Below are 14,588 nucleotides of genomic sequence, written 5' to 3'. Positions count from 1 at the left end.
ATCACAGAGAATATACTGAAATGAAGCAGCTTATTATTTATTCCTGCCAGCAATAAGACATTACACATACACAATTTATAATATAGGCCATAGGTACATTTACCAGCATTTGATCTTCTTAAGTTACACCAAATAGCTTCAGTACATTTTAAAAAAATCTCCAATCCCCCTTACCAGTGTTGTATTGGTATGTATCTACAAAACCACCACCTGTGTCATAGACATTCCACACTGCTAGCTTGCTTGGACGAATGACTGAGCTCTTGCTGTGACACTTGCAAAATAAGCTAGAAGAGAGGTCCATTCAGGATCTTTCTTCTGCTGTTACTAATTTATCAGTTAAAAGTGCAAGAAGCTTCGTAGTAAGAGAAAGGAAGAGATTAAATGTTCCCTTGAAAAATTTAAATACATATTTTCTGTGCTCTGAAGGATGGAGATTTGTACTCCCATCAAATCTTAGGAACATTACTCTGGACCGTCTACTTTCTAATATATTCATATCTTCCAGGAGAGGTTATTTCATTCCTAATGGCTTTGGAGGCTTAAAAAAAATATCTTTGTAATATGCATTTTGTTATCTAATTTATTTAATAATTCCCCCCCCACCCCCCAAATTCTTTCCCGTTTCTCTCATCCCTATTTCTTAAAAAGAACTGTTTTCAGTGTGTGGCTTGGGACAATCCACACCCCTGCTTCTAAAGATTATTGGTAAGGTACTGATTTCCGATGTGTTAGATCTGACATTTCAGCAGAAAAAAACGTGAGTAACTTAGTAAGAATTTTATTAATTGGAATAAATAATTATTTGCATAATCTCTTCCCAAAAGCAAAAAAAAAAATCAAATCTATTCAGGCAAATGATGCCTGAGCTTTCCTTCAAGAAATAACAGGGTTCATGGTGCAAGACCTTTTCTAATCTGCTTTGAAGTTAATTCAGATTAATGCCTCTAGAGAACAGCAGACTTCACTAAAGGCAGAAGCTGCCTTTTTTGATCTTACACAGTTTCTTGCAGGATTATGCCCAATCCAAATGCGTTCTCACAGGCAAAACATTTGAAGAGTTAACTTATGCATTACATCATCTTCATAAATCGAAAGGCAATTTCCCCAGACACACACACAAAAAAAATCTTTATTTTAAAGGAAACTGAAACCAGACAACAGAAAGCAAAGGTACACACAGTGCTGGACAAAAATCTACCATGCACATTTTCCAAGAACACTTGATTCAGATTCTTATAATTGTTCTTCTAAAGGGTCAAATACCACATCATTATAAAAAAATAATGTCAACACTCTTAATTAGCTCATATTTTGCACTGCTTGGATGGCAGTAGATTGGTAACTTACCTTTTTCAACTCACTTTTGAAAAAAAATTTTTATCTCTAAAAGGAAAATATGGACAAAAAAGTCCAAGTCAGAAGGCCCTAAAGAACACAGCATCTGCTCTAAAGGCCATATACAAAGGCTTGGAGAACAGACTGTCTTTCAAGTAAAAATCCCTCAACTACTACACATTTCAGAAAAAAAAAGAAAATAAGAAAAGAACAAATATATTAAAAGTCTGCCCTACTCAAGTTACACGGAAATTCAGGTTTAGACCATCCTTTAGCAGATAAGAGTCTCCAGGAATAAAGGCAACACCTCTCATGCCTCCAACCATGAACTGTCTCCAATACAGCAATTCCTGAAATACAGTGAGCATACCTCCGAGGAAAAAGGTGGGGCTGGATCAAAACTTATTCTGAGATCTACAGTTTGTTTGAACATGAAAAGGATAATTCATCATGTACAGTAAACAATACAAAAATAGGTGCTCCATATGGTCTTGGTATAAGTTCACTGGTTCAGAAATGGCTAAGGGCAAAACTGAATACTTTAAGCTATAGGCTGCACCTCTAAGAGGCTGAACACCATTCAGAATTTATTATCTCAGAAGTGATGACACACAACACTAGGGCACTAAAGAGACCCTTTATTTCCATATAAAGCAACAAGAAATTGGAGGCATTCCATACAAAGAAGTGAATGTGCATAACCCAGTATGTAGTGTAGGACAGTTATATTGCCTTGAAAGTTCTGCTAAGTACACTTAATTTTCCAATTTTAAGGAAGAGTCTATTCTAATATAGAAAGCTTCAGACAAAACTTAGTCATTGCAGAATAACTTTAAAGTACATCCAGTTCTACATCTTCCTGCATATATCTAATCACATCCAATAGATTAAAAAAAATAAATCATGTTTTGTAATCCAAGTAAAGGGCGTCAGAATAGGATTTTCACACCCATGAGCTTACTACCTACATGTTCACCCATTTGTCAGTGGATACCGTCAAGGAATTCATGCTAATAGTTACAGCAACAGGAGGACAATGCACCTAAGTGCAGCATGTTGTGAAATGTAGTCTGTTTTAATTATCATGAACTGCTACCATCTATCATACCTCATTCTATGCAAGATACCAGGCCAGCTACCAATCCATAAACAATAATGTATCACATACTTCATAGAGTAGCTTAAAACACATCATGATATGAAATAATTTGTATTACATAGTAATTTAATCCCTCGCCACAGGGTTCATGTTGGACAAAGTCTGGAAACTTTTTTCCAATTTGAATTACATACATTAACTTTGCCACACACCACAGCACTAATGCATGTATTACTTTAGACATGCTCTAATTTAAAATTGAAACAAAAAAGTTGTTGCAAAAATACATGTCACCAATGTGGAACACATTCAAGATTGTTTAAAAGTACTGAACTGATATTCCCAAAACAGGTATATTTAAGCAGTACATAAGGAAAGATTAGTTTTAATATGAAACAGTCATTTAAGTCACATACAACATGATAAGAAGCATGACTTCCTCTTTTAATAATGTTACACAAATACTTGCTGGCAGGCAATGTTTATATATAAAATGAAAGGGACATATTTAATGCAGATGTGTTACCGTATTAAGTTGAAGAAAGACAAATGTTAAAGAGGTGCTACATTTGAACACCGTTGATTTTGTAAAAATCTCAAACCATAAAAAGCATTTCGCTTATAAACATCAGAGGCCCAGAACTGCAAAAGCTCTGAAATATTCTTGACTTCGTGCATGCAGTTCCACTGACTTCATCACATACTTGAAGCTAAGCTTGAAAAATGTACTTAGAAAATTGGTTCTTAGACAAAAAATAAATAAAAAAGTCAAAGTATATTCATTTTTGAGGAGCCCCCAGCATTATATTTTTGTTTTAAACAAAGAAAAACCTTATCACTTTTGTCTCCTTCATCTGAAGATTTCAAATAATAATTAGGCCTCTAAACACCCTTTAGAAATAAGCATTAGTCCAGTCCTCTGAAAGAAGAGACTGAGGCACAAACAGCCAACCTGTTTGTCTCAAGTTGTCGAAGCAATCAGTGAACCAGCCAGAAACCAGATTCATGACACCTACTCTCTAGCCTATACACACCTTAACAGCAATAAAATATTTGAAAGAGAATATTTTTTTTTTCTTATTTAAAACTGGTCTCTGGCAAAAACTAAGTATTAAGGGCAGTTTAGGCCAGTTTACACCTAGTTATTTCAGCCTAGGGAAAAAAAAGAAAAAACACATTTTCAGCAGTATAGGCTACATTTCTGAACGTGATGAGCTATTTGAAAAGGATATAGACCTTTCCCACAAAATGTTAAGGTTTGTAAGACTTCCAAAATCTTTGTGATATTTTGGTGTGCAGCACCAGTAGTCTAAATCACTAATAATGAAATAATCACATGATAGTTCAATACAAATTGTTTCATGTAGAGTATTAGAAAAAAGCTCACCTATTCTAACCAGCCCTCCCCCCCTTCTATAACTAATTTCTAATTCTAACCAGCTGACATTTTCCTAGTACTTTACTAATAAAACATGATTGTTGTTTTCCCTGTGCATACTTAAAGTACTACTAGTCAATACATGCAGAGAAAAACAAAAGTATAACTCTCTCTCTCTCTCTCTAGGTAAGAAGTCCAGGTATGCCAAGAGCATATCAATAGCGTAAATATATTGGCCAGATGACTTTCTGAGATCCTAATCAGTCCTCTCTCTGTGATCAGTATGATAACAAGTTTGATTTTGTTGCTCGTTTTTATTTTTTGTTTTTAAACTGTCATTTGCTAACGCCTTGAATTTGCAGGTTAATACACAGAAAATTCAGTGGGTTACAAGCCCACCATGGTACCAGTTTAGAAAAAGTGAAATAAACTGTTAGAGTAAGTTTCACAGATACATGATTTAAAGACTCATAAAATTATATTCCAGTAGAAGTTTAGAATTTAAATAGTGTTCTTACAATGTCTTGCTAACTTATATACAAAACACTTGCTTAACTTGAAACAGGATTAAGGGAAGAGATTTCAAAAATTACATGGCTATTTTAAGTATGTCTGCTCCAAAATGTTAAAACATTAACTGGGCGTCTGAGAATAACTGCCCCAAACATCTCACAGTTGGAAGGGCATTGTGAACTGCCTACTTGGATAACAATATCATCATGGGAACTTTTGCTGAACTTTCAGTCACTGAGCAAAGTCTTGATTTCATTTACATTGCTCTAAGTCTGAGCTAGCTCCACAAACTTCACAGTGTAAATTGTTGCAGAGATTTTATTTGTTCCTCTAGGAAACAATTTATCTAAACAAAGTTCGGTTTAATTTCTACTTTAGATACCAAAAGTAAATTTTAACAGTCAGTCAGTCATTAGGAAATCTACCGAAGATGACAACTCTTGTAACAGAGGTTGTTTTTATTCGCTTGTTTGGTTGGTTTTACCATCACACCTCTAACAAAACAAGATGAAGTTTAGTCTCTGTACTAAATAAAACAAATAGTGCTGAAAACAGGAGCTCTGGATCTGCCTTACACTTCCTTTACATCACAGTACAAGAAATCCTCAACATATGAGCTGTCATTTACACTTCGAACACTTCCTTTTTCTTGATGAGAGGCATTACAGAAAAGGAGAGCAATGCTACACTTCTCCAGTAAAAAGGTATAAAAATGTTATCAGTATTAAAATAAAAGGACAGTTATGTACATCCGTGGAGTATCTCCCAGGACAGTACTGCAGCAGAGCCCATTTAAAAATCAACACAATGATGAAGTAGCAGACAGGCCTTACTTTTCGGTCATTTGCATAACTTACCATAAAAAGAGCCTTTAAATATAGCTGCTTATATTCTACATAGGCTCCTACACTATTCATCACCACAGATCTGAACACCTTCTATTACATTAAGGAAACTGATCAGTACCTGTAACGTTTGGCTTATGATCTAGTTTTCAAACAATCACCAATTAAGTTTCCAGCACAGTGGTGAGTATTACAGACAGACAATTATTACAGTACCACCTTTTATTAAGTTAAAATAACATTTTTCTCTACAGAAACACTCATTTTCAATTGCATATGCAACTTTAGCACCCTGCTAAGGCCCAAGTGTTCAAGGCTAGATGCTTCCCCACATTTAAAAAAAAATAGAAAAGAAAAAGAGTGGGGGTATTTCTGAAATCAAGAATAAGATCAAATTATCCATATAAAAAGAGAATTCTTAGAATCAAACATGAAGCTCTAGTGCCATTCATACTTATCAGTAGGATCTCAAGTTTAGAAAAAATGCTAAATTTCTGCTTGCTAGCTCCTGATGTGAGCTAAACTCACCTGACATGAGAGTTGTATTTGTCTTCACCCTAGATTTTCTGTCCCCATGAAGTTGCAAGACTGGCTGAGGCAGTGGTGGGAATTCAGTGTTATGACTTTGCTGGTGAAATTGTCTTGTAGTTCAGTCTGTGCTAAGCACACTCCATTGCCTCCCACCCTTCTTCTTGCCAAGAGGACTGTATAAGCTCAGGATGACTGAGCAGGCTCTATCTGAAAGCCCTAGGAGATGGGCAAGACTTACCCTGTGTAAATTCCTTCTCAATCTTCAGGCAGCACTGAGGCTGGAGACTAGAACCACCAATAAGACAGGATAAACGAGAGGTGCACAACTGCACAGGGACTATATCTTAATATATGTGCTTAAGATAAATTAATTAAGTTTACATATGCAACCCTAGTTTTGGTATTCTCTAGATTTAAAGCACTGGACTTTGTAAACTCGATCTAACTTGTTCCAATGTAATGATAGTTTGTAACTATTTCCACTACTGCAAGACCTAGTAAGAGTCCTCAGCAAGTATTTGCTGAGAAGAGATCATTGCCTTTTGAAGGAAATACCAAGTTTTAAGACTTAGTGGGTTTCACTGTGTTACTAAGTATGAAATCATTGATTTTAGAATCATGTTAATGCTCTACTGCAAAAATAAGAAAAAGCACATACAAAATCCCCTGTATTTATTCTAAAATTAAAAACTTTTAGCACTGCACATTCCTCCATGACATCTCCACTATAATCAAAGACATAATAGCAAGAATATCAGTAATGGACACTCGCCAAAAAATAAAAATAAAAAATGCAATGAGTACTTGCATACATAGTACCATTAAAACCAAGTATTAAATGCTAGTGTTAGGTAACACGTTAATAGTAGCAAATTAGAGGCTATTCATACAGGCACATTTTTGCCTTCAATAAAGTTGTCAATGCACTTCCTACTTCTGATCAGTTCTCAGTTATGTTTTACAGTTTAATCAGAAATAAAAAGTATTCAACCCTGTAAAATATTTGCACACATAAAACTAAGAGTACAAAAGCTGAGATGGAACTTTATGAATGAAAACAGATTAGGGGGAAAAAAGATGACAGCAATCAAACACAACCGATTGTCTGCAAAAAGTGAAGTACCCAATTTGCAACCAGATCTTCGGAGCAAGAATTTTAACCACGACCACCAGTTTACATTGTTAGCCATCCGTATTCAGTGCGGGTGGTCCTGCAGTCTCTCTAGTGCGCATTAGCTGGACGTCTTTGTCAGCCATACATGTATCACAGCCCCACACTGCTGATGCTTCTGCTGTAAGAAGGCCATACGCTGACTCAGTCATGCCTGTACAGATTCGATGAAACCATTTTTGACAAGAGGCTTCACACAGGATGGCATCCTGGTCATCATTAACTTCATGTGTACAAATTCCACATGGATAGACGGGCTCAGAGGACGAGTGACCATGACGACTGGGATGAAGGGGAGTTTTGCTGCTCTTTTCAGAATTGCATCCTTCAGCGGTACCTCGAGGCTGGCGGGACTTACTCTGCGTCCCATTTGAATGACCAGCATTAGTGTTATCAGCGCTATTGGAATGGCTATTATCCTGATTTACCACATTGTTTCGTGTGACATTTTTTAGGTCATTGTTACCTTGACTCACAATGTCCTCTGTCCTGTGATGATGCTGATGAGCAGCAGTGTTCTGGCTGGATGCTTTGCTTGCACCTTGACTAAAGTCTTGCTTTTGTGCTGATGATTTTGCCTGGTTGTAGGTGTTTGGTGGAGGAACAAAAGAATGGTTCGACTCCAGCTGAGAATTTGGAAAATTTGGATTGTTTCCAGGACCAAAGTTAGATGGCACATCAGGGTGAGGTATCTGTCCAGAATGGCCAAAGTTCTCACCAGGATTTGGTCTGAAATGCTGACCAGGCATACTGACATTTTGATTTATCTGACCACTGCTATACGGTGGTTGATTCCCAAAACCTGGGTTATCGTGTGGGCCAAAGCTGAAAGAGTGGGGTCGGCTAAAGCCCATTCCCAGAGGGTTTTGAGGAAGGGGGTGTGGTTGGTTTCTGAGGGAGTAAGAACCACCATATGGCGAGGACACTCTGGGCAGCATGTGAGGTGGCATTCTGAAAGTGTTATAGCCTCCAAAGCCAGGATAACCGGGATTACTAAAATACGGATTTCCTGAAGGAAGTGGTTTATAAGACACAGTATTATAGTTGTCATCAAATGGATTTGCAGCTACAAGGTGGTCAGAGCTTGGATTCGGCGGTGGAGCATATTCAGATGGAGGTGGAAATGATGATCCCTAAAAATATTTTAAATACAACATTTAAATTAGTTTTACTATGTCCCCGCAAGAGAGACCAACCACAAGGTTCTGGATTAGCAGCACTACTGCTAAAAGAACAGTTCAGCTGTTGTGTACAGCTCACCCGCTATACCCTGCCAGGCTATCTGAAATTTCAGTGGGGAGGGGAGAGAAGATTTAGGGCTCCAAATGACAAAGTGGTTTATAGTAATCTCAGTGTTGTTTCAGGAACTGTACAGTTGCACAACCATGCTTCTGAAACACTACTTAATGTGTGACTTTTTTTCCCCCCCTTCATCTTCTACTTAAGAAAAGCAACAGTACAGAAAGCCACGTTTCATTTAAACACATGCACAACATGTTCCAAGTGCTGAAGAGCAGATTTAGAGTATTTTCTTAGATTCAGTTTTGGGTTCAGTTTGCTGAATACATATCTCTTAAGACACCCCACTTTTAGGAGAATATACAAACCTAAAATACCAATGTTACTATAATCCTAAAAAAATAAATAAAACAACTGTAGAGAACATAGAATATAGAAAATTCCTATACACAGACCCCTATGTACCAGAGGAGTCCCTGAAGTGTATCTAGTGACTGTGGACTGTCTGAAGTATTGTCAGTAGGTAAAAAATACAAGGATTCCTGGTTACAAAGCAAAATCAAGTGTCTAATAGAGCCCAGGGGCTGCTCAAATGTCATCGGAGTGGCTATACAATTGAATTTCATTCTAGACCAGCCTGTGAGAACATCTAGCTAGTTCACCCTCACCTCAACTCTTTGTGCTAGCTGCTTTCAGAAAGCACAGCCTCATACTCATAAACAAAGACTGAACATACCTTGCCCCACTCCAAATTTCTGCTGTCCTGTGAGTTTTGAGCCTCATAAGAAAACAGAAGAAACTAATCTGCCTCCCCTCTGCGGTTATTGCCATTCCAGAACACAAGAAAAAACTCCAACAGCAGAGAGATCTGAAACCCTGAAATTAACTGGATATTTCTCAGAGCAGGTTCTGCCGTGACTACTTGAAAAGAAAACAAAACTTAAGAAAACAAATTCCCATCTCAATGGATTCTGGATAGGCCAAACAAGAAGTGATTGTTTGACCTGTATAAATACAATTACTTTCATTGGACAGTAAAAAAATAACAGATACTCTCACTCCAAGCTGAATAAACACACAAAGAAAAATTCTGCACTACAGATATCTAATTGCTTTAGATGTTTTGTATTCAGGCTTCTTTTTCTGAAAACAAACTATATAGAAATGACAGTTTGCAAGGATACACTGGAAAGGAGCCGAACCTGCCTGATAACTTTTGCTTGAAAACCACTTGGGGAATATGCCACGAGTTTGGTCAAAGCATTAACAAACTGCACTGATGCACTGGCCCACAAACCTACATATATAGGAATAAAAGTAAGAAGAAAAGTAGTCTCATCACAACTACTTGTGCTGTACAGATTCTACCAATGGCTACAAAGTCATTAAGAGAAAGCCTGTCTCAGAATCAAATCCATATGGCAAAATACAAGTCGTTGCAGTCTCACTGCACTCCTTCCTTTGTAGGACCTCAGTAACCTGCAGAGACCTAAAGTAACTTCAGTGAGAGTAACTAGTATGATGAAGTTTCACGAAGGTGACAAAGAAATGAAGATTTCTGCTTCGCAGTACAACTAAAATATTTTGTATGTGAACGCTATTTGTGGGAATAGACTGATATTCTGAACAGAGCAAGATAGTCATTCCAGCAAACAACATCTGAGTACGCTACTTATTGAGAAATCAAAAGAATCAAAGGGAATTTACCTGTGTATTTGCTTTGCGCTTTTTCTTATCAGGGCTTCCGAGCTGTACTCCTGGTCCTCCTAACCCATCCAATCCACTGTCACCACCTACAAAATTTCAATCAGTGCAATTCTGCATTAGTTTTCTTAGACGTATGCCTCTGCCTGCCATAGCAAGAGATATCTGTCACAAATAATGAACTTGCATTAATTCTGGTGCCCTACATTGTAAATCCTCAGGAAGCAAATACCTGGAGGTAAAAGTTAGCATACCTCGCACACAGCTACCCGACTTTATTACCACTCTAATATCCCATTCATGCTCATTACAGTTTCAATAAAGCTTTCCATTTATTTTACATTTATCAGTCCCTTGGTTCTTCGTATCTCTGCTTCACCAGTCAGAAGTATTTCTTGTTTGCATAAAGCATAGAACTTTTTCAAGAACTGCTTAAAGCCGTGCTAATATTCACCTCCTATTTAACTTACACAGACACGGCATTAATCAAACTCACTGTACCGCCACACAACAGTACATTACAATATGCCATGAAGGAAAAAGCAAACAGCAGTAGATGTGTGAATGAAAACCACTGGAAACCTGCCATATTGTTTAGACAGATCTCCAGTTTATCAGATCTGAATTTCTCTAAATGCAAGACTTAATCAAAAAGATACCTGCCAAAAATGAGAGAGGCTCTAGGTGAGACTGCCTTATTCTGCAGAAATCTCATAGTATAATTGAGCACGGCTGCTCTGGCACAAGAAGAAGTAAAGACTGTTCATTTCATTGATCACCTGATTTCACTCTGAGCAATACAAAGAGATATCTGTACTTCACCTGGCACTCATCTCTGCCTCAAGAGTGGGACAAGCTCTCAAAGTTGTATAAATTATGGCTTTCATTTTTAAAACTCTATTAAGACCATAGACAAAAAAGAAAAGATTCTAGCAGATTCCTTATTATCCCAGTAGGTTTGCCTTCCTGGGGTTCAAGGGATCTGCCATCATTTGGGAATGCAGAGGTGACCACGAGCCAAAGTATGGAAATTGCTTTCAGGTGACACCAAAGCAACACATTTTAATATTTTTACATTAAGAAACAATATGCTACTTCATTTTTTCCCAGACTCATTAAGATAGTTGCTTGTTTACTTAAATAAAAATAAAATAAAAATATAGCAACAGCATGGAACAGTAAGACTGGGGCAATCCAGGATGAAAAATTTGCTGTTATTTAAAACTCAAATTCAGAATACAAGTCAAACTTAATCAAGATGCAAGCATATAGCTGAACACATGGGTTTGCCTTTATCACCAAAGGCAACCTGAAGATAACTATGAATTATGAATAGCATTATGCAAAGAAGCATAATGTGTGACATTACACCAGCTCCTCATTAGGCAAGTATTCCCAGCAGACAGCTATGCCAGCTTTAGGAGTGTACAGTAACATAACACAGAATCTCCCACATAGGAAAGAATTAAATCTACTGTATACAAACAAAAATATCCAACAGTTATTTCAATACTCCTAGTCAAAAGAGGCCTGTAACCATCCCCTGCAATGACTTTTCACATGGAGCACTTCCTTTCTTTTCTTCTACACCCTGCCCTCCCTCCACCCCCAGCACTTTTTTGACCTAAGAGGTTTCAGGGAAACTACCAGTCCTACCTCAAATAAAAATCGAATTCTGCTTGGGCTTTAATAAGTTCTTTTTGGCTTTTGCAGAAATTTCATCTCATTTTTTCATATATGTAATTCCAAAAACATTTAATCATTCATATGGTAATTGGGCATCCCAAATCTACACCTATCATTACTGGCAAATTTTAAGTCTGAATTTTAGAGACTATGGCATGAAGTCATTATCATGTTCCCAAAATACACTCATGCTTTAGCAGAACACATGCTGGTACAACCGACCATCAGAATAACTGGGGATTACTCTGGAAAAAAAAAATCCTTACTGCCTTGATTTAGAATATAAAATCCTGCATACACTTAGCAAGCTATGAAGCACTGCAACCACATTACTTGTGGATACTATATGATCACAGCATAAAGTTTATATAAAAGATGACGAATGTCCCTTAAATTCCTATCCTATAAGTCATCTTCTTGATAAACTATTTGCTCAAAACTGTCTCTGCATTTCCGATCAGCTTCTTCTTCTCCTGCATTCTTACATGCTTAGCATACATTTCAGTGGGAGAGTGTACTGTGGCCACCCTTCCTCACAATTGCATAATATACACTCCTGTTCATGGTCCCATACTCTCAATATATAAAGTGTTAACTGCTGATAGCAGAATGTTACAAACATCCAGATTTCTTTTAACTAATTTCAACAAGTAGCAGCACAGCAATTACTAAGTCTACAATGAAGTACATAACTGTGCACCATACGAGAGCACGGCTTTGCTTTAGAGAAGCTACAACTTGATGAAATTGTGTACAAGTTCCCTCTCCGAGACCTTGGTCTTCAACAACTTACGCATATATGCCTTACAATTCTAATAAGAGAAATTGATGAATAAGCTCCACCAATTTCCACATGGGTTACTCACATGGGTAAAGCCAGTCATTTGCCTAGGTTTACAGGACTGAGTCCTACGGCTGGAAGCGTACAAAGCTTTTGTATTTTCAGTTCTCGCTGTGTGAGGCCAATGATTTAATTTAGCCCCAAAAATTTACATTTTCCCTGTGGATTTCATAATGATTTAATTTATACATGAAAGGAAACTGAAAGTTAGTCCTAACATACCTCCAAAAAAAGAGTGAATAAGGGTCATTTTCATGCAGCCAAAATAAACTTTCCTGAAAGTCACTTCTGGTACCTGCCACACAGGCTTTTCATTAAAATGTGTACTGAGCATTTTGGACATTGTGATATTTGCACTAAGGGTGAAAAAAAATTATTTCACCTTCTGAGACTAATTTTGCAGGAAAAAACACAATCCTTTTGACTGGGACACCACATATGTGAATGGATTTAGAGAGATAAATACGCATCTGATAACTATTTCCCTATTATGTTATAGATGAAATATATTTCAGCACGTATTCAGCAATGTATTCGCATTTGAGCGGCGCAGGAGTAAATCCCACATTCCCATTGACTTCACACACAAGACAGACGCTTTCAATGTTAATCAGGAGAACCGCAACTTGCAGTTTTCTCTGCACCTTCAGAGATTATGTTTTTTATATGTATAATTTATGCCATACTTAACATACTCAAATACACTATGGAGTAGTTCCATGGTCACCGGCAAGCCTCTGCCTAGCTCTTCACAGGATAGGTGCCACAGTCTTTTTAAACAGTGCTCGAAGTAAGAAGGTTTTCCCAAGTATTATAAATGACTGAATATAGTTTCCATTATGGACAGAAAACTGAAAAGAGTCAAATTTCAACCAGATTTGGTGAGCCTGTTCTGTGGCCCTGATCCCGTGAACAGTTTTGATATTAAGCAGTAATCCCATGGAGCTCGGCGGGTAACTCTGGCACATGAAACTGTACGGGCTGAAATATTTGCAGAATCAGGGCTTGAGAACGGAGCCTAATGAATCCCAGTCCCCTTTGTAACCCTGCTGCATACTTTCATTCTCCCATTCTCAAGGTTGCAACCTTACTAGAGCAGTTTCAGAAAAGTGACCTGTAAATCAGGGACAACGTGGATCGCAGAATCCCCACCTTTCCCCACTTACTCACCCGCATAAAGCCTAAAACGCCAGGAACAATAGAATTCCAGGGGCAACGCAGGAGGGGAAGAAAAGAGAAGCAAGAAATGCCATCCAGAATCATTTTGCCGTAATTTTCACCCAACTCCGTCACTCCACCACCTCCCCTGATTTCACTGAGAATTGCATTGCTGCTTTTAAGGACTCCAAGGATACAACTGCCGCTACGTAAGGAGATGTGCTGCTGCCTTAAAGTCGGTTGTGCAGCCCAACTCGGAAGAGATATCGCGTTTCCACCCTTCTCCTTGCGCATTTCAAAGAAATGCGTACTTCAAACCTCGCTGGAGCCGTACAACGGGACTGCTAATGAAAGAAGAGACTGGAGGCTCGCTTCGCTCCCCAGCGAGAAGAAACAAAAACCCAACTAAAACCCAACGCAAGAGCAAGGTCAGGGCAGGGGAGCGAAGACTCGAGTGCAATTTACGGGCTCCGCATCGGCACTCGCCCGGACATGTGGCACCGCCGACGTCTTCCCTTGCGCTCCGGGGACGCACGCTGCATACTAATGGACAGCAAGACCAGCCGTCCGCGAGCCCGCACGCCTCCTCCCGCGGGGCAGCGCGGCGCTGCCGGCGCCTTGCCAGGCCCGGAGGCTGCGGGAGCCCGCGGGGCCGGGCCGGGCCCCACCGTGCAAACTTAGCGCGGCTCCCGCCCGGCCCCGGCCCCAGCCTCGGCCCCGGCCCCACTCCCGTGAGGGAGCCGCGGGCAGCGCGGCCCGGGGCTGGGGGCCGGGGGCCGGGCGGTCGGGGCCGGGGCCAGGGCCGGGGCTGGGGCCGGGGCGCGCATCCCGCGGCACCGCCGGTGTCCCCCTGACGAGAGTTAGGCCCTGCTGGGCGCCCCCCGCCGTACCTCGGGATCTCTTCAGCGCAATGGGGTCCTTCTCCTGTTCCGCTGACATTACAGACAGCGGCGCATGGCTCCCAGGCGGCAGGAATCAGGGCTCTTTGATGCTGACTCCGCCGCCGCCGCCGCCGCCGCCGGCCCGCACCCCGCCCCCTCCGCCTCCGCCTCCTCCACCGCCGCCACCGCCCCCGCCCGCCGCTG

General features: G+C 39.6%; 1 protein-coding gene across 1 annotated transcript; it reads right to left on the bottom strand.

Annotated features, from left to right (window-relative positions):
- Positions 1-1,958: 1,958 nt before the first annotated feature.
- PYGO1 (pygopus family PHD finger 1) lies at positions 1,959-14,551 on the bottom strand. Its single transcript, XM_083850004.1, has 3 exons — positions 14,394-14,551; positions 9,822-9,907; positions 1,959-8,008 (listed from the first exon to the last, which is right to left on the bottom strand). Exons 1-3 carry the CDS (start codon positions 14,440-14,442, stop codon positions 6,887-6,889), a joined length of 1,257 nt encoding a protein of 418 aa, XP_083706130.1. The 5' UTR covers positions 14,443-14,551; the 3' UTR covers positions 1,959-6,886.
- Between the last annotated feature and the right edge of the window lie 37 nt (positions 14,552-14,588).

This window comes from Anser anser (genome assembly GCF_964211835.1).
Source record: "Anser anser genome assembly, chromosome: 10".
NCBI lineage: Eukaryota > Metazoa > Chordata > Aves > Anseriformes > Anatidae > Anser > Anser anser.
The sequence above is the reverse complement of the archived record's forward strand: the minus strand, read 5'-3'. Positions and strand labels throughout refer to the sequence as shown.